The sequence below is a fragment of the Xyrauchen texanus genome, chromosome 34, assembly GCF_025860055.1.
Source record: "Xyrauchen texanus isolate HMW12.3.18 chromosome 34, RBS_HiC_50CHRs, whole genome shotgun sequence".
NCBI lineage: Eukaryota > Metazoa > Chordata > Actinopteri > Cypriniformes > Catostomidae > Xyrauchen > Xyrauchen texanus.
This window is the reverse complement of record NC_068309.1, coordinates 12,628,572-12,649,271: the sequence shown is the minus strand read 5'-3', so window position 1 is coordinate 12,649,271 and position 20,700 is coordinate 12,628,572. Positions and strand designations below refer to the sequence as shown.

Here is a 20,700-nt window from a genome sequence, read left to right as displayed (position 1 = left end):
TTTTGATTAAACTTTAACTTCCTGATGTCTTGAGATGTTGCTTCAATATATCCACACCGTTTTCCTTCCTTATGATGCCATCTATTTTGTGAAGTGCACCAGTTCCTCCTGCAGCAAAACACCCCCACAACATGATGCTGCCACACCCATGCTTCATGGTTGGGATGGTGTTCTTCGGCTTGCAAGCCTCTCCCTTTTTCATCCAAACATAACAATGGTCATTATGGCCAAACAGTTCAATGTTTGTTTCATCAGACCAGAGGGCATTTCTCCAAAAAGATCTTTGTCCCCATGTGCACTTGCAAACTGTAGTCTATCTTTTTTGTGGCAGGTTTGGAACAGTGGCTTCTTCCTTGTAGAGCAGACTTCAGGTTATGTCAACATATGACTCATTTTACTGTGGATATAGATACTCGTCTACCCATTTCCCATCTGTTTTGAATAATATTCTGATGCTAGTGAAACTTTGTAATATGGCACTTTTTGTATCACTGTCTCCTTAAGATGATTTGCTTAAGTTTTACTCTTTTGTAAGTCGCTTTGGATAAAAGCATCTGCCAAATGAATAAATGTAATTGTAAAATACGTTAATCTCTAGGAGACTGAATGTGTCCCTTCCAGAGCGGTTTGATGGCTGCATGGTCCCATGGTGTGTACACTTGTGTGCTATTGTTTGTACAGATGAACATGGTGCCTTCAGGTGTTTGGAAATTGCTCCCAATGATGAACCAGACTTGTGGAGGTCCAAATTTTTTTTTCTGATGTCTTGGCTGATTTCTTTTGATTTTCCCATGATGCAAAGCAAAGAGGCACTGAGTTTGCAGGTAGGATTTAAAATAATTCAACAGGTACACCTTCAATTAGCCTATCAGAATTCAATTGGCTAATTGCCTGAAGGCTTGACATAATTTTCTGGAATTCTCCAAGCTGCTTTTAATATATGTAAACTTCTGACCCACTGGAATTGTGATATAGTCAGTTAAAAGTGAAACAATCTGTCTGTAAACAATTGTTGGAAAAATTACTCATGTCCTAAACGACTTGCCAAAATTATAGTTTGCCAATATGAAATCTGTGGAGTGGTTAAAAGAGTTTTAATGACTTGAACCTAAGTGTGTGTAAAGTTCTGACTTTAATCAGACCTATATATATATATATATATATATATATATATATATATATATATATATATATATATATATATAGGCTACATGGCCCAGGGTGCGTCTCAATCAGCACCCTATGCAGGGTTGGGAGGGTTACTTTTAAAATGTATTCCACTACAGATTACAGAATATATGATGTACAATGTAATTTGTAAAGTATTCCTTTAGATTACTCAAGGTCAGTTAAAATATATAAATACTGTGGATTACTTCTTCAGCACTGGCAGATTTTTTCACTTGATAAAAAAAAATCTGCCAGTACAGCAAGACAAAATCCACATTAAAAAACATTCTCTGAAAAACTTAAATATCTTATGAGTGTTTCTTTTAAAACAAGATAAAGCAAATGGATACTGTTTTATGTTTAAAAAAAAAAAATGTTTTAGATATTTTTACAGAAAAATAAAACAATACTCATCATGATTAGGATTTTTAAAGGTCTTACTAGATAACTTTTTTTTTTTATTATTTAACATGGATTTTCTTGATAATAAAAATGACTAGAAATAGCCTTTTAGTTTAGCATAGAGCTAAATGCTGACATGACAAATTTATTTCCATTTCTGCTGGTCCAAAATTCTGTCTGCTCATATGAATGTAACACATAATAAGAAAGTGTTCCACTGCTGTTCAAATGTTGGATTGCATCATTTATATGGATAAATGTTTTCCAACTGAATAGACTGCATTTTATTGTCATTTAATATTTAAAGTAATCTCTTCATTAATCAAAATACTACTTTTAACAACTCTTTACACTTGTGCTCATCTTTCAATGACTTGAGACTTTAGAAGACATGACAATGTTTCTGGGAAGGGAACGTATTGAGCAACGATGCTCCCAAATTCTTTCTTGTAAGTCAGTCCACTGTTATCCTTCTTTGGAACAATCTCTGGAGGCTATTTCCAGTCATGCCAGTGCAGCTCCTATCTACTTGTATGGAGAAAGACCAAAATCTCAAAAATGGTTGGTCAAGGTTACGATTAAAGAACATATTTCAAATCAGCAATAAAATCTGACATTACTGTAATCATAAATTGTGATACTTCCATTGTGTGATACTACAATTTTCCCAGCCTGTATAGCTAATGCACATGCACGTTCATTGATTGATAGGTGATGTCTGTATCTAAAAGGTGATTGGCTCTTTAAACTGTAAGGCAGGACTTCCTTTCTACATCCGTTGGGCGCTCAGAGCTCCTGGGTTGAGCATTCCAATTTCTCCCATTCATTTTAATAGAAGTGGCCCATATCTGCTAAATAATCACTGATGGTCCCTGGTTTTTACGGTGCATTCTGGGATTTTCTAGGGAGCGAACATTTCATTGCACTGGAACGATTTTGCAATTGAGACATACAAAAATGTCAGACTCCCTTATCAGTGCACTGACTACTGAACAAGGGAGCTGATTGAGACTAGTCTGTATGTGCTGCTCACTTTAGAGTGCTCTGCTTTCTATCATCTACAAAACACAGAGCACTTAAAGTGGCGCACCTGGCTCCCCTTTATCTCGCTCTCTCGCTGATCAGCTGATCCTAGCCCCCCTCCTCATCACACTCCTCCACCTCCAGATTCAGGCCGGGGCGCCACCAGTCTGACCAACTCCCCCTCCATCTCTGGAGGGGAGATGCTGCCCTTCCGGCCGTTCTGTCAGCCGGTTGTCCACCCCGCCTCCCGTGAACATGGGGGAGAGACAAGGAGTGGGGGAAAAGGTGAGCGGAGACACACACCGAGAGAGAGAGAGAGAGAGAGAGTGAGGAGAGAGAGAAGAACTTTTTCGCTGGCTCCCAGAAGAGCTGACGCCCGGTCCTCAACTGCTCTTTCGCCCTCTGGCAGATGCCAGCTCGCTCCTCCCCCGGCGGACGGCAGCGAGTTCTCCGGCCCCTGGCTGAAGGAAAAACTCCTCCCCTTCTTTGGTGGACACTCTCAGTGGCTGGCAGTTATCTCTCCATCCCCAGTCAGACAGAAGCGGCTGCACCACTGGTGGATGGCAGCAGCGAGGACTAGGCAACAGCGCATCCCTCCTCCCTCCCGGGTTTCGGCACCACTGTAACAGATAAACGGCGGGCAAGGAGGAGGTGGGAAGCAGCTGAACAGTAAACAAAATGTAATAAGAAACTCAACATAAAACAATAATAAACAAATACAGAGAAACATGCAACGTGGCTGTGTGCATCTCTCTCTCGTCTCCGGCTCCCCTTTATCTCGCTCTCAGCTGATTCAGCGCTGATGCGTCATCATGGCCCAGCCACGCTCTCCTCCTTGTCACAGCGATTTATATACACCACAAATGTCGTGTTGTCTGAGCAAATCAGAACTTGATAATTAACTATTTCGGATTGAAAAGCCTTCAAGGCTAGGAAAACAGCAGACAGCTCCAGGCGGTTGATGTGCCGCACTCTCCACGCACCCATCCAGGTGCCAAATGCCGGGAGTCTGTCACACAATGCAGTGTTGGAAGCATCTGCCACCATGCTATTTGCCCAGTTAACATTGAGGCCCAGGCTGTTCAGATGTTGGAACAATAAGTCCCTGTGTGTAATAGAGCCTTTGATTGGGCCAGTAATAGCCAATCATCTAGGTTGTTCAAAATGCGCACACCGCTCAGAGGGGCGAGTACTGCATCATTCACTTTGTGAATGTGAGAGGAGCCAGAGACATTCTGAAGGGCAGGACTTTGAACTGATTATAAGGTTAACATTCTTTATTTGAATGTGAGACACAGAAGCAACATTTTGAACAAACATTTTTATTTCCTGACAAACAGCAGTGTGTGTCTCTAATTGAGCCTTTTTCAGGACAGGTTCAGAAGGAACAGCAAGCTCTGCATTCCACTTCATAGGGCTGTGCTCGTAAGGAGCGCTTTTGCTGTCATCACGTATTTCTGTGAGGTTCAGCCAGATGTGATGACCCAGGACCACCAGGTTGCCCATTGATTTGCAATAGCCTGTGCAGTGACTTCAGTGGCCTAAAGCTCTTTAAAAATCTCTGGATCGTAGCCTTTCTCATACATTTTCTTGAGGAGAAAAAAAATGTCCAAGTGTTTGATTGATTGATGTCTACTTTAAAGCTGAACTTTTTTTAGTGTTAAAATGCTTTCTTCTATCCCATCTTAATATGCAAGACAACTATAGGTAATCCATTCATGGGTTAATGTTCTCAAAAACTGTAAACACTGTCTCTGTGGCACCATGGAAATTCCTGTTTGTTTTGAGCAACCTGCCCAAACAACATTATTCAATTAATGGTGTGAAATGGAGGCGGAACTATCTATTTGTTTTATCAATGGCAGATGAGGGGCATATTCAAAAAGAAAGCTGTTTTGAAAACAATAACTGTATTTGTGCAATTTAATTTGGTGGCACTAGTGTCACAGAAATTACATACTTCAGCTTTAAGTCTAATTCACATCTATGACAATGATGTTCTTTATAAAAAACATTAATGAGCAATGCTTGTTAGATGTATTTTATGGTTGTTTTTAATTTATCAAATCAAACCAAATGAGGGAAAATATGAAGATTTTAATTCAAAATATTAGTATAATATTAGTATAATATCAGTTTACACATGGACATAAATTCTGATCTTGAACCCACCAAGCAACAAAGCAGGTCCATCTAGTTTAATCCCACATTGCAACCATATAACAACAATTCACTCTCAAAGATAGAATGTAGAGTCTTATAAGAAGCTCATCACCGTTCCTCTCTTCCCAACCTGCCATGGCTCCAGAGGGTAGAACCTGATAACAATACTAAAACAGAACAGAAAATAGTTGGAGATAATCGGGATGTTAAATTGTGCAAACCCTACAGCACAACAGAGATGTCCAAAAGTCTGAGAACACTAGTGAACATGCTAATGTTTTACATATTTCTAATAAAATGGAAACAACAAAAAATGTATTACAAGTTATATAATCAGGATAGTCAACGAAATGGAAAAAAAATCCCACACACTCTCCCGGCTACCAGGATAAAAATTCTAATTTTATAAAAAATGTATATGAATTTTAGAATATCCCTGGGGAACTATCATTTGCATTTTTTCTAATTAAATGCAACATTTTAATTACAAATTATATTATCAGCATAACATTGAGTAAATTAAATTTGTTGAATTAAAAAAAATATATATTAATTTGTAGTGTAGGGGGCCTGGGTAGCTCAGTGGTAAAGATGCTGGCTACCACCCCTGTTGAATCACAGGGCATGCAGAGTGACTCCAGCCATGTCTCCAAAGCAACAATTTGGCCCGGTTGCTAGGGAGGGTGGAGTCACACCGGGTAACTTTCTCGTGATCGCTATAATGTTGTTCGCTCTTGTTGGGCCGCGTGGCGAGTTGTTCGTGGATGCCGCGGTGGATGGCGTGAAGCCTCCACAAGTGCTTTGTCTCTGCGGTAATGCGCTCAACAAGCCACATGATAAGATGCGCGGGTTGACGGTGTCAGACGTAGAGGCTGCTAAGATTCGTCCTCCGCCACACAGGTTGAGGCAAGTCACTATGCCACCATGAGCACATTGGTAATTTGGCATTCCAAATTGGGAGAAAAAGGGAAAACAAATTAAAAATATATAATAAAGCATGTAGTGCACTTTAGTGAAAGCAAGGGAATCTGACCTTTCATTCAAAAGACTTATAGTTTGCACAAAAATTTACATTTTCTCATAATTTATTCACCCTCATGTCAGATGTGTATGACTTTCTTTCTTCAGCAGAACACGAACAAAGATTTTTAGAAGAATATGTCAGCTATGTAGGTCAATATAAATATAAGTGAGTGGTGACCAACATTCTGAAACTTCAAAGAGCACATAAAGGCAACATTAAAGTAATCCATAAGACTCCAGTGTTTTAATCCATATCTTCTGAAGCGATCCAATCGGTTTTGGGTGAGAACGGACCAAAATGTAACTCCTTTTTCACAGTACATCTTGCCATTGCAGACTTTAGGCACAATCATGGTTTCAAGCTCAGTTACACTTCCTAGTGCTTGACACATGCCCACAGTGCTAGGAGAGATCTACTATACTGAGATAACAACATCCACACTTTTGCCATAGGAGAGAGCGTAAAGATAAACTAGTGTGTTACGACAGTAAGTCATAGTTTGCGGATACCATACAAATATATTGGGAGAGCTGTAAACTATCAGCAACCTGTCGCAAATCCGTCCATGACTTGCCTTATAAAACAGCAATTTATCATAGTACACTCTGCACATAGTTCATTCCAAAAGGATTTTTTGGTGTAAAACAGGTTAATGATTGACAGACAGGTGGCCATTACATTATACTAATCTATGCTAACCTTGTAGGCTCCCCTTCAGATGGGCTCTGGCGCTAGATGCTGCTAGGAAGTGTAATTGAGCTTGCAATCATGATCGCCAAGGAGACTACTGATGTCAAGATTTATAGTGAAAAAGGAGTTACATTTTAATCTGTTCTCACCAGTGGCGTAGAGCACAACTGTCGGCTCCCCGCAAAGCACGAGATGGGCCCCTCCCACAAGCAGTGGGACGACGTTGTGCACCTGCTGCAACACACTGTTGAGGCCATCTCCCCCATTTACATATACTTGAGTTAATGTTATAAAATATCAGATTTTGCATACAGTGATAAATTATTATTAGTGGTTGTGACAGGGCGGAGGGCGGGGCCGGGTCGTGATGCTACAAACCCGGCCCCTAATCAGGCTAATCAAGCCTCAGAGAGGGATAAATGCCGACTGGAGACTGCAGTCGGACAGCTGCCTGTAAATCTCTCTCTCTGTCCCATTGCAGTCTCCAGTCGGCCTTTATCCCTCTCTGAGGCTTGATTAGCCTGATTAGGGGTCAGGTGTGTAGCATCATGACCCGGCCCCGCCCTCCGCCATGTCACAGTGTTATTGATGCTATTAATTGATCTTATTATTAAAACATTATATATAGGCTATATAATGTATGTGTAGTGATTGTATATATATATTGTGCTTTAATCTGATTTAAATCCCTGATGGAATATTTTTTTATTTTATGATCATGCAGGCAAACGTGCCGCTCTCTGATTTTATTGCTATATTAGGAGGTGCTACCTTCATCGTTCACCTTATTTATTCTTTTATCAAATGAACAGCCTTTCTTGTGTCATTGTGCTCAGAGAATTGTCTTGATCACTATCAATTTCTAGAATGATCTTTTAGCTGTTGCAACCATTACAGTAAAGTTAAAAACAACTTCAGAGCTGTTGCAACATCGGGGACACTAGGCAGGATGGAGTGGTGTTTAATAAATAACAGCTGCGCAATATCTGCAATGATTTATCGGTTTTCATAAATTATATCCATAAACACAATGTGCATTATCAAATTAAGAAAGTAGCAGAGAGCAATAAGGAACTATAAGTAATAGTTAATTACAACATATTATATAATTCTATAACAATATTAAAATGTGCATTAATCAACAATATTATGAGGTTATGGAACTTTACCGCACTCAGTTTTTTTTTTATGATGACAGAAGTACATAAATGAGATGAAATATCGGAGAGAGAGAGAGAGAGAGATGACAGGAGTGTCTGTGTTCATGAAAGAGTCCATGGTGCGAGTGATCGGACCAGACGTGATTATCCAGCACTGCTTCTCTTTTCTGGCACTGTACAGCTGTGAGGGAGAAGAGCCACTGCCAATGATTCTCTCTGAATGGGCTGTTTTCACTTGCAGTAATGCAGAGCCGACCCAAATAGACAAAGGGAGACTAACAGAAAAATGTCAGTTTACACTGCGGGGGCCATATCCTGAAGCGACAAACGTGGTAGTGTGAAATTGGCCTATGAACAATGATAACACACAGTGGGGAGAGAGGGAGGGGTGTGCCCACACCACAGCTCTGACGAACACTGAATATTTAAATGTTGGACCAATGGGTAAATATTTGATGGTGATGCTAATTAATGGGGAATTGGCATCCCTGCAAAGGTTTTGAGTTCTTGCAAGAATTGATTTATTTTCTAAAAACCAAAGGCTACTCGTAGATAGGTAAATCTGCGACGGGTTCCCCCATAAGGGCGGGGCCCCCTAGCACTGCGGGGGTGTCCCGTATGCCATTGGTTCTCACCCAAAATTGATTAAATCGCTATGATACATGGATATAAATCACTGGAGTCTTATCCATTACCTTTATGCTGCGTTTAAGTGCTTTTTGGAGCTCCAAAATTTTGGTCACTATTTAATTGCATTGCACGAACCTACAGAGCTGAGAAATTCTTCGTTTGTGTTCTGCAGAAGAAGGAAAGTCATACACACCTGGGATGGCATGAGGAAATTATTAGAGAATTTTCATTTTTTGGGTGAACTATCCCTTTAACAATGTGACAAATTTACATTACACTGCATTGAAGAAAAACATAGGAATGGTGCAGATTTGTAAAAAATATATATATTTGAAGTCTTTGATTTTTTTTTTTTTTACCTACTATAACATTTCTGTTAATCTCTCAGATTTAAAACAACAACAACAACAACAAAATCACACATGTTCAATGTGGTCTCAGGCATTAGGGTCACTTTTCACATTCACATCGCCCCATTATATTACACGGCTCTTGCTACTTTCATATTACCGGTCATCAGTTAGCCCAAGCTCTCCTGTCAGGAACTGGAATATTTTGGCACTGTGTTCCTTATTCTTCTCAGCAGTATCAGTCACTCCGATGGCAGACACGGACAACATCACACACGGGGAGCAGGACCCCGCGATCAACATCGGCAGGTCGGCCTTTACCACAAGGTTCATCCTCTGGAGAAATAAACGAATGATTACAATATGATAATGGATTACTTCGAACGAACAGCAACATTCTACACATGTATTTGCACGCGGAACTTCCCTGGACCCTAACTGATACTTCATGCATTGTCATTTAATCAAGGTCGAGATTGACGTGGAGAGAAAAATGTATCCATATCTACTGAGGGCAACATAGCTTTTTAATTGCATTGTTAATGCTACAATACTCACGTCTTCTGGTTTTCCCAAAGCTGCAGCCGTTGTAGTACATAGTCTTTTCAGAAAGTCTTCTGAAAACTTGCTTGCAGGTAAATTTGTCTCCAAATCAATGAACGGCATTATTTCAGTTTCAGCTGACAACTAATGTGAACCGCTACAGTCCCTCTTCCTGATGATACAATACCCACTCTGATTGGTTGAAAGAAGGAGACGCCTGTTCACTGTGCTTTGTGATTGGAAAGGTTTTGAGTTATGTAGGCTTTATTCCCCCCACGCCTCCAAAGTTAAGCAATGGCATGTCAGAGAAAAACTGTAGATATAAATTTGCCAAAATTCATGGTAATGAAATCGCAACGTTATATAATAATTTCCATGCTGCATGCCTTATTCAATCTTCTGCTGTCTTCTGTTTGTGTAAAAATGCAGTAAGGACCCCCCCCCCCCCATTATTACAAACACTAGATTGGATAAAAGCGTCTGCATAAATGTAGATTGTGTAATCAAGTGTGCTCATTTAGTTTGTAAAGCCTGCCATATCAATAAGGCTTGTTTTGTAACTCCAATTCTAAAGTTCATTAGATCAGTGTAAATAATAAACAAGATTGTGACACAGAAACACTTTCCAAATCGGCACCATCCACACTATATATAAAAGATACTGAGCAGCAACTGAACGAATTATGGTATGTATTCAATGTGACATTTGTGACCAAATAACAACCAAAGAAGAGTAGAGAGAAAAACTAAATAGCAACTCTTTAATTGTACAACTTCATTTACACGGTCACATATTAAAAAGAGTAAATTTCACAACTAAAAACACAAGTAATGCTCATTAACTGCTGGTGATATTGAGATTCTGGATCAATAGTTTATTTATCTACATTTAGAGTTTTCATTTGACGATCTTTCCAGGTTCTTCTTTATACCAGGGATGACACACCTAAAAGGGCAACATATCAAAAAGTAATTCAAAGGCAAACAGTACAGTTGTATGACAAATTAAAATTAGTACAATAAGTATAAAGACTGAGTATTTCTTACAAAACAATTTCAAACTATATTAGGCTACATCCACATTAATCTGGAAGAATTTGAAAATGTTGTTTTCGTTTCTGAAACGCTCTCCGCCAAATTGCCATTTTCAAACGTTTCCTAAAAGTTGCTCCTCCACACTGAAACGTCTTAAAAAATCTTAAATCCCCTTACTGTGCATGCTTAAAAAATATAAGCGTGGCCCTACGTTATTTCCATGTATGGTCTGAATCACAATTGTCCTTGTGTTCTACTGCCGGACAGCAATTCTGAACAAACTTCCTGTCGTGATAAGGTTGTACATTTATCTTTAACAACGCTGCATGGATAGCAGGCACAACAATGCAGATACAACATGGGCAGTCATCTTGATTGTTGATATAACTGCGTAATATGATAACAAATGCATCATTGTTTTTGAATATCTCCATTTTGCCTGTCCACACTACAACGCGAAGACCAGAGCTGTGCCCCAAATGACACACAATACACTATGCACTTACAAAATGTACTATGCACTCAGCCATGAATTTTATGAATTTTCAAAGTGTAGTATTATTCCAAATGGAACACTTAACGTTTTTCACTACAAGGAAGCTTTTGCTGTTTAACAGCCGACTAAATGAAGTTTCAAACCCAAGCATTGTGTTGTTGCTAGCTTTATCACGCTATCCACCCTCAGTTCAACACTTCTATCTCAATAAAATACATACTGTATTCACACAGCATGGTATGATGGTAAAGCGTTTAACTCACTATTGTAAGGTGCTGTCTTCAAAGAAGTTTCACTAGTTGTATTATTCTCCAATTTTTACCATTTACCAGATCACCATTGCTAACGGTAACTCCGCCCCTTCCGTTATGTACAGCAAGCCACGTGCGCAGAGTGCACATTCCACAGTCCGTTTTGATGGTTGAAAAAGAGCATCATCTGGGTACTTGTAGTACACTTATTTTAGTTGCATTTTCAGTGTAAACATACTACTCGCACAACTAACACTTCAAAATTATGTAAAATAGTGCAGAAGTTTGCAGTTTGGGACACACCTAGAGTTTTCAAATGTATCCACTTGTGAAAGCTTTTTCGAAAAGCTCAGTTTTCACTGTACAAAAAAGCCCAAATTGTAGCAAAATTAATGAGTTTTCAAATGAAAGCGTATTAGAGTGGAAGTCAAAAACAAATGGAATATCTTTGCACTGTCTGTGAAATGCACATCACAGGCCACATGTTATCAGAACTGTCCAACATGAGGACCTAGTCTTATGTCAGTGTAGATGAGAGGATTACCATGTGAGAGTTTGCACTGCTTAAGAGCTTCATTGAAACCTTCACACAAGCTGAGATCAGCTTGAGTCGTTGCACAGTCCAGGAACTGCCGCACCTCAAAGAGACACGGGCCTGACTGAGATGTTGGGAGTCGTGAAGGCTCCTGAAATGCACAAATTCAAAAGACAGAGACAAAAATAGGAATTCAGAAAGGCATATACAAGATAAGATATCCGAAGTCCTCTCTGTATGTTTTAGATAGATAAAACCATTTGGCAAAGATAAAACCTATGACAGGGCTCAACAATAAGGATGGCCTGGGGCCAGTCTGAGAGTGTCACTTGCCTTAAATGTTATCTATTTTGATCAATTTTTTTGACTAAATAGCACTTATTGTTCTAAAAGGAATCGCAAAGCTCTTTTAGCGCACCTGATAGGTTGGTGCTGGTTTGGGTGCCTCTGAGCTGCTGCTGCCTCCACTAAAAGCACCTGTGATGGCACTGCCCATCACATGTCCTACAGCTGAGCCAACGGCCATTCCGGCAGCTGTGGTGGCCATCTGGGCCATGAGGCCTGGTTGCTTGGGCTGGACTGGAGCCACTGCCATTGGAGGAGGTGGTGCTGGGGCAGGAGCATAAGATGGGGCAGGAGCACTGAGAAGAAACAAAGATGAAATGTGTTAGTGTGTGCGTGTGTGTACAGAGGTGGCATCATGTGATGTCTGTTAACTAGTTTAAACAAGGTCTTACATAAAAAATGCCAAATGCCCTCTAAACTACAAAACAATCTCATAAAAGTGCAGCCCAAATGGAAATCCATATGCTTTGTGACATAAACTGAATCAGTAAGTACCTCGCAGAGAAGTCTTTGAGGTGCTTTTGGCAACTTCAGATGGAAAGAAGACAATGCAAATCTAAACCTGGCTTGCGTAATTAAATAACAGACATTATGCAAAAATAAATACAACTTATTAGCATGACAGTAATATGGTTTAGTTTGACCCTTTACCCTACTGCTCTGTATAAAGGAAAGGGCATGACTGACTAGAATCACTCATATGAAAGTACATTGATGAGAAATAGTCTAGTGAATTTTATTTACAGTCTACAGTCTATTTTGCGTCGGTTATCAAAGCTTGCAGCTTTCACGGAGGATGTGTGAATCCGACGTTGAAGGATATTACAAAACAGTCAGTCAAACTGTGTCAGATACCTCGCTGGTGCCGGTGAAGTACGACTGCGACTTCCTCTTGCCATTGTAAAGGTAGATCCAAACTGTAATGAAAGCACAATTTTGACAAATAACGTTGCAGACAAAGTATTTAAATCAACTACGCTCACGCACAAAATACTAGATGACAGCCGAGCAGACCCACGTGCGTATGACCTTGTGTGGTTAAAACCGTCATGGCGCATGCGCGCGTCAGACTTCTAGAAAAGTGTCACAATTCTACTTTTAGACGTTAATGTACTATGCCATTCATTTAACATCAGTGACCGATACGGTTCATTTGACTTTTATAACAATTATAGAAGGTTATCTTGTGCCTTCTTATGTTTTAGTCTCACGAAACAAATATCGTTCTCATTCCTGTAATGCAATACTTTAGGTGGAACTGTGCTTTATTGTGAGGAAAATAATATCACAATTCAACAACAAAAAGATAATGGTCCTAAAATAGGCTTCAGGTTCTTTATGCAAAAGATAGGCTATTATTGTTAATATTATTATAATTTTTAAAATTATTATTATTTATTCTGGGATGAAATATGACCAAGACATTTCTTCGTGAAAACTCATTTATATAAAAAATGTTCCCTTTATCAAATTTTCGACGATTTTTTTTTTAATTTTTTTATAATTTCAGTCATATTTTCTGTTTAGTTTTCTAAAGAATCTGCCCAGAGAACTTCGGAAAATCTTTTTTAAATACGGAATCTAAACAAGACGTTCGTCAATCTTATATCATGTGACAAAATATTAGTCCAACCACAAGATGGCACTGAGATGTCGGTGTGTGGTGTTATTATTGGAGTCATCGCAGTAACATGCCAGCACAGAATAAATGTCAAAATGGAGTAATTTCGGCTTGGCATATAAAACAGCGAGAAATGCAGAGATAGAGGCTGTTTTAAACACAAATTATTTACTTATGTTTATATGCAGCATGTGCTCATTAGATTGCTCATGCCAAGATCCCTGTAGATTGAGACTGGGGTTGGTACCCTTTTCATACTTTGTTGAATATCTCTGGAGGATCAAACGTTAAGATACCCCAAGTAGGTACAAATGAAAACTCAAATATTGAATGACTTTTGGTCAAAGTTATATTGTGCATTTTTGCCAACTAACGCCAGTATGTGGGGTCGGTTGGCACAGTGATAAAACACTATAGATTTAAGAGAGAGGCAACACACAGAAAAACAAACAACAGTTTATTTTAAACCAGGACAACAGAACAACACATGTTTGTCTTCTATAAATAATACAAGAAATTATTATGTAAGTAATAAGATTGTATTAACATGATTATGATTCATATATACAAATGTACCGTTTTTAATTTATATTAATATTTTTTACTTATATAAACTTGTATAAATATATAAATATTTACTTAAACTTGTGTTATATAAAGATCTTTTTTTTTTTTTTTATTACAAATGAAATAAATGTATTGTCTCTGGCTTGAGTGGTGTGTATGTGTAATAGACCTATTATTATTATTATTATTGTTATTATTATTATTATTATTACTATCATACATTATTGTGTGTATTTAGAGGTATTAAGTTGGTAAATAGTGTGTATGAAGGTTATTAATTATTATTATCTATTCTTTTTTTTATACCCAGTGTGATAACCAACCCCACTCACATTCTTTTGATATGTTAGCCAGCTAGCATAGCTTATCACATGCTTACAAATATTATATCAAAATACAGCTGATACCATTTCTATTAAAAAATCTTTGTTGGTAGAATTTCTATAACATTTTTGCAGACTTTAACATTCAAATGCCCTGACAAAATGTATCAGTGTAGGTAAAAAAAGAAAAAAAAAAGTTTAGATGTTACAATTTTGTGAAAACAATGTCAAAATAACCAGAAATTAACTCTGTGCCAACCAAACCCTGTCGCCAACCAACCCTGGTCTCCCCTAAAATTTCTTAATTTCTTGTTGGTGTGAATATCACGCAACAAGAAAAAGGGTCTTCTTGGAAGAGAAAGGGGTGTGAACTAAATACATTTTTATATAAAGGATATATTCAATATTTTATGTGTGAATATAATGACATATTTCCAAAAGACCATAAGCATCTCCCGGGGTATTTGTGGTGTCATCACTTCCAAATCAAAGTTCAGATAATGATTTGAATTACAACACCACCACATCACACTATCATTTTTGTTATCACTTATATGTTTAGTCTCACTTAGTCTTTTCAAAAAAGGGTCACGTGGTGAAATGGAAAAGTGTAATATAGTGTGTTGCAGACTAAAATACTTTGGTGGGACATAAACATGTAGATAAATACAGCACAAAGAGTCTAAGATTGCATTGTGGTTACAGCTGCCCTGATTATTTCTGCTTAGTGTGTGGCATGGGGGAGCTCAAATGAACTTAAACATGTGTGATTCACACCCCAGTTTCAGATGGCAGGCAGTGATTCAGTGTGCATTATGCTTTGTAAATGGTTCTGCTTTATTTCATCATGATAGGTGGTCTATTATGTGTCTATATTAGTGACATTTTGCATGACAGTGAACCTAAAGAATCATCAGGGCTCTACAGGAATATAGTGCCCATATGGTCTGTGATGATGCTGGGTGCATCTGATCTCCACAGGTGTCCACGGTGAATTCCAGAATGATTCGCAAAACCTAAAAAGCAGTTAAAAACGAAAGAGTTCAGAAACCATAGGGATTATTTGGCTATAGCGATTTTGTTGTGCCACCAACATTCAGGCTCTGTTTAATATGTAATTTGCATTTCAATAAATTTTGGGGCAACTTCAAGTGATAGTTCACCCAAAAATGAAAATTCTCTAATAATTTACTCACCCTCATACCATCCCAGATCATGTGTATGACTCTTTTCTTCTGCTGAACACAAACAAAGATTTTAAGAAAAACATCTCAGCCCTGTAGGTCTATACAATGCAAGTGAATGGTGACCAGAACACCAAAATGGAGATAAAGTCAGCATAAACGTAATCCACAAGACTCCAGTGGCTCAATCAATGTCTTCTGAAGTGACCCAATAAGTTGTGTTTGAGAAAAGACCAAAATGTAACTCCTTTATCACTTGACAACTTGTCATTGAAGTCTCTAGGCACGATCATGATTTCAAGCTCGATTACACTTCCTAGAGCTTGGCTCATGTGCACAGCACTAGATGGCGCTATAGGAAATGTAACTGAATTTGAAATCATGATAGCTAAGAAGACTGCTGTCAAGATGTACAGTGAAAAAAGAGTTATATTTTGGTCTGTTCTCAACCAAAACCAACTGGATTGCTTCAGAAGACATTGATTAAACCACTGGAGTCAAATGGATTTCCTTAATTTCATTGTTGGCGCTCTTGGAGTTCTTGTCCCCATTCACTTTCATTATATAAACCTACAGAGCTGAGATATTCTTCTAAAAATCTTTGGTTGTGTTCTGTAGAAGAAAGAAAGTCATACACATCTGGGATGGCAAATGATGAGAGAGATTTTATTTTTTGGTGAACTAACCCTTTCAGTTTTGGTTAAACTGTACAACATCAAGAACTATAATGTAACTAGAAACTAGCAATCTGATAGCAGCTTAATAACAGGCATTTTATACTTTTTTATACATAATTGTCAATACGTTTATTTGTACCCTGACATTCCAAGGAAGGCTGTTCTGCTGAAATGTGTTTTTTAATTAGATTTTTTATTTAAATGTACATGTGTGTCATGGAGGCTTTTTAACTTTGAAATCAGAAAAGGTGCTTTGGAGCCCAAAGACTTATTCAACGATCTTTGAAAAGCAGAACCTAAGGCTTATAATTATAATTTTTTAAAAGGGCATTAAATTAATCTAAATTAAAAAAATGGGTGTATTTGTAATATTATACATCAAATACTAACAAAAGAATAATAAAATATTCTACTTAACTGTACCAACATTAGCTTGTAGCACAGTTGTCAACAACAAGCTTCACTAAAGCTAGCTTATAACCTCCCCTCACTTAACTGTCGTGCTCTTTCTTGTGGTCACTGGCACATGGAATGGAGGGCTCGGGCTGAGGAGGAGGTAGAGGGTATGATTCATTTCCAAGACTTCCTTTCAAGTTTCCACTGAGTGACGTTTAATAGACCCTCAGGGGTCTAGTTGAAGCTGCTTCCATGGTGGAGTGCACGAGGAGTCTGGCTTGTATTTTATCAGACTGAGGTGCTCCTACACCCCACGAAAGAGGCTGACAACAGCATAAAAGAGGCTTAAGTCCTGCCATTGTTTTGAACCTCCTTGTCGTCAATGATTAAAACCTTAGCTTTAGCACTCTTAATCAACACAGCACATATTTTCACAAATAAACACATCATTTACAGCTTCATGCTGATATAAACCCTGTTGCAAGGGTGAAGATGCATGCATCTCTAGGTACATGTGTTATAAGCATAAAGACTGCATGATTTATGCTTGTTAATATGCACAACATGCCATGACATGCTGGCAAACAAAGTAAAGACATACTGTGCACCAATACACACACAAAACCCTATGCATCGTATCCTTTTGTTGCTTTTTTCATTAGAGGCATCTGAATGCCATTCTTACCCTAAAGGTTCATGATCCTGGTGGGATGTGAGGCTTGCAGCGCTGTAATTTCTTCACAGGGCTCCTTATTATTGAAAAGTCCCATTGGACAGCAGAAGTAAAGGTAAGCTTCAGGTAGTTGTAACTTGTGGATGCATATTCTTCCACAGTAAAATCTCTCTCCTCCTAAGCAGCGCCATTAGTGATACCCACCTGTTACAAGCCACTTTGCACTCTCTTTCTCTGATGAAGTTTTAAAACGCTTTAAAAATTTGGCACTGAAACAAAGAAATTAAGTCTCAAAACAGCAGACAGTAGTTTTTTTTTTTCTTAAAAAAATGCATCACTTAGTGGTGCAAACTAGTTCAAAGCTTTCATGGCACATTGACTTACTAAGTCAGACTACTGTGAATCTTGTCTGAGGTATAATTACATAAGCTCACATTCTCTAAGGGAAAGGTTTCACCTGAGGAGATCTAATCTTAGTGCACATAGACTTATCAAGCAGACAGCATGTATACACTGTCTCTCAAACATATACTTAATTTCACCATGTAAAATAGATATCGGTTCTGTTTTTCTGCAGGGCTTGAACAGAGCAAGCGATGTTACTGTAGCTTCACTGGTAGAGTGTGGAGCTTACAATGCGATGGTCATTATTTCTATTTGAACACACTTGTTAATAGCGGGGATTTACATGTGTTACAGTACACTAAAAAATTATAATAAAAAAAGAACTTTCACTATTGCCAGTTTTACTGAATCATCTCTTGTTCATTTTACTTACAAAAATCTTGTAACAATGTCAACTTAACTTAAACTAAGTTGTTTTAATGCTTTCATTAAAAACTGGGGCTGTGTATTTTAATTCCTATGCTTTGCATGGCCCTCGATACGAAGAGTAAATGTTAAAATGAAGTTATTGTATAATGCGTCTTTGTGCAAGATGAATGTAAAGGGGAGACTTAGTGGGTGATGTTTGTTGTGTTTGGATTTAGAAGAGTTTCTCTTATGTTGGAGCTTTGGGGGAACCATTATAGGCTGAGATTGAGTTTAGTTTAGGTTGAGAACAGGTAGAATTTAAGAATGCGCTTTATTGGATACCCATTGAGCAAATACTATCCTAATCAAAGCATAGTATTTCCCTCTGGCATGCTTATTTAACATGTACAATTCAATTAGGTTACCTTTGTATTTGAAGTATTTAAATTGAGATTACACTGTAATTTTAATTTATGAAAAAATATTTTAAACAAGTGGAACAACTGTCCAAGATCAAATCAAGTTCAGTCAAAGAGTTCAATTTAAAGTTACGTGCCATCAAAATGTATGAGTTAGCTTACTAGGTATTCCAAGTTAAGAGCAATTAACAGAAATGTGTAGAACAAAATCAAAATATGGAAGTTAATCTAACTGAAACATTGAGTTTATTAACATAATTAAAAATATATGTAAATATTGGCTTCAGTATCATCTCAGCTCCTCTTCAAATACATGATCACGATGATACTGTTGAAAGAGAAGCAACTGGAAAGGATGGATTTAGATCATGAATATAGTGCGCTGGATGTTACATTAATCATTTACTGCACACAGTGGAGCCCTTGTCACTGCTCTTTGAAGCTGTAATCTACAGTGAAAACTTGTATTTTCACCCCTGACAAGACCCCAGAGCTGTAGTTTACAATTCATACTGTACATTTTGACTCATTTAACTTGAATGAAAAACGGATCAAAATTCATGTAAAAGCAAAAATAAGTGTTACCAGGCACCTCGTAAAATTCGGTTCGCCAGTTTATGACAAAAAAGACACATTTGTATTGCATTTACTTTTAAACATTAAAGGCTTGGCTAACTTTACGAGCAGTGGTGAATATCGGAAGTGCCCTTGATACGAACAACTTGAATGTCTTATCTTCCAACATATGGCTTTGGGGAAAGCTGAGCCTCTGTGTTGGACCAATGGCATGATCTATGTCATTAGACAATCGCTCTCTTAAATGGATCAATGTGGCTCGGTGTCAGCGATTATGTGATTCAGCCACAGCTTGATGCAATGATGAGAAACCCATGGATCTCCTCCCTATATGACCCCTTGCAGATGCTGACTTTGATTTTTGCAGGTGTGCTCTTTTTGTGTGCAAAGAGTGAAAGAAAGGAATACCCATTATTATGGCCAAAACATCATGAAATGGTGTAAAATGAAAAAAAGAAAGAAAAATAACTAATAAAAAAAAAGCATCTACAGAGTTTGTTTGCTTACTTTGATACACCCCTGCAGTAAATGCCCTTTGAATATTCAGTGGAAGAGAATTTACAGTGAGTAGGCTGTTAAATTTACAGCTCGCAGTAACAAAAGAGTATCACAGCTATGCTCACTGTAAGGCCATTGCAGCAAAGTGTGAGTCTGAGGTAAAATAATGGTACTCATTAGGTGGAAATGCCTTTAGCCAGTAGATTTGGTTGGATTCATTGTTGTAGTGTTTTTTATACACAGAGGAAGCACCTCATGCTCACTTTTAGCTGACAGTGTAAACAGAAGTGAAGTCACTATCTTTCCTTTTCTTTTTATGATCCTTCCATCATTGCACACCTGGGGTGCCTGACAGAAAACTTCCTATGGGGGTTTAAAAGTGACCCTGTTATTTGAGGTGTGTCAGTCTCATTGTGGTTCTCTCTTTTAAAGTGAGGGGTTGATTGTTTTTAAAGGAAGTCTGCCAGTGTTTAAGCTGGACAGTCTTCCTTTGTTTTCCTGAAGACATTATTGATTATAAGTGTGTCCTTAGAGTAAAGTCACTACTTTAGCTGGCTAGTCTCATTGGCTTTCTTGTGGCCGGTCCTTCTGGTGGCGTCAAAGGGTTAAGTTGGAGTTTAGGTTGAGGAGAATTGACCTGGTTGGAATGAGGGTAAAATTCACACTTATGTTTAAACCGGCATCAACACCCTAACAAATAGGAACTGAATGGTTTTCAACACTTTGAAAGCATGGTGTTACCTCAGCTAGAGACATGCTCAAACAAAAAGCAAGGAGTTAGGTTTAAGATCTGGACAAGTGAAGACTGTGGTAACACATTTTCGGGATGATGCTACTATGTTTTATAAGGATTGGATAGTTCATAATTTATGTATTTGACATACTGCCTACTGTTGTATGCTTTTTAATGTCTTAAAAAAATGATAAATTCTTCACAGCGACTCATAGACTGATGAGAAAAAAGAATTGCTGAAAGAGAAAAAGTTATTTGATAATAAATGTAACATATCTGCTTACCTCAGGAAAGTGCAACACAACAGAAACATGTAAATAAAAAATAAAATAATTTTAAGTTTAAAATTTAAAACTGGGCTTTTAAGCAGTAATAATTGTCTCTACCATTATCAAAAGGGGTACAACTCATCTAACCCACTGTTAAAAAACTGTTCTGTATAGCAATATTTGTTTTGGTTTTG

The 20,700-nt window shown here is 38.0% G+C and overlaps 2 protein-coding genes across 3 annotated transcripts; both read right to left on the bottom strand.

The window, feature by feature from the left end:
* Positions 1-3,897: 3,897 nt before the first annotated feature.
* Positions 3,898-9,344, bottom strand: ddt (D-dopachrome tautomerase). 2 transcript variants are annotated; one of them, XM_052105029.1, is made up of 3 exons: positions 9,171-9,342; positions 8,773-8,948; positions 3,898-4,925 (listed from the first exon to the last, which is right to left on the bottom strand). In XM_052105029.1, the coding sequence occupies exons 1-3, from the start codon at positions 9,276-9,278 to the stop codon at positions 4,853-4,855; spliced, it is 357 nt and encodes a 118-aa protein (XP_051960989.1). In that variant the 5' UTR covers positions 9,279-9,342; the 3' UTR covers positions 3,898-4,852. The 2 variants fall into 2 exon arrangements, with proteins under 2 accessions (XP_051960989.1, XP_051960991.1); XM_052105031.1 differs by lacking the exon at positions 3,898-4,925 and adding an exon at positions 4,940-5,672 and having other exon boundaries at positions 9,171-9,344.
* A 569-nt stretch (positions 9,345-9,913) lies between these two features.
* Positions 9,914-12,859, bottom strand: chchd10 (coiled-coil-helix-coiled-coil-helix domain containing 10). The gene is made up of 4 exons (XM_052104813.1): positions 12,673-12,859; positions 11,891-12,113; positions 11,482-11,623; positions 9,914-10,101 (listed from the first exon to the last, which is right to left on the bottom strand). The coding sequence occupies exons 1-4, from the start codon at positions 12,714-12,716 to the stop codon at positions 10,082-10,084; spliced, it is 429 nt and encodes a 142-aa protein (XP_051960773.1). The 5' UTR covers positions 12,717-12,859; the 3' UTR covers positions 9,914-10,081.
* Between the last annotated feature and the right edge of the window lie 7,841 nt (positions 12,860-20,700).

Excerpts from the sequence above, each read along its gene's own strand:
- ddt (XM_052105029.1), bottom strand. The coding sequence starts at position 9,278 with ATGCCGTTCATTGATTTGGAGACAAATTTACCTGCAAGCAAGTTTTCA. Across the intron at positions 8,949-9,170 it reads CTTTGGGAAAACCAGAAGAC|AGGATGAACCTTGTGGTAAA; the intron begins GTGAGTATTGTA and ends TTATTTCTCCAG. Across the intron at positions 4,926-8,772 it reads CTTGGGCTAACTGATGACCG|TATTGTTATCAGGTTCTACC; the intron begins GTAATATGAAAG and ends GTTCTGTTTTAG.
- chchd10 (XM_052104813.1), bottom strand. The coding sequence starts at position 12,716 with ATGGCAAGAGGAAGTCGCAGTCGTACTTCACCGGCACCAGCGAG. Across the intron at positions 12,114-12,672 it reads ACTTCACCGGCACCAGCGAG|TGCTCCTGCCCCATCTTATG; the intron begins GTATCTGACACA and ends GTTTCTTCTCAG. Across the intron at positions 11,624-11,890 it reads AACCAGCACCAACCTATCAG|GAGCCTTCACGACTCCCAAC; the intron begins GTGCGCTAAAAG and ends TGTGCATTTCAG.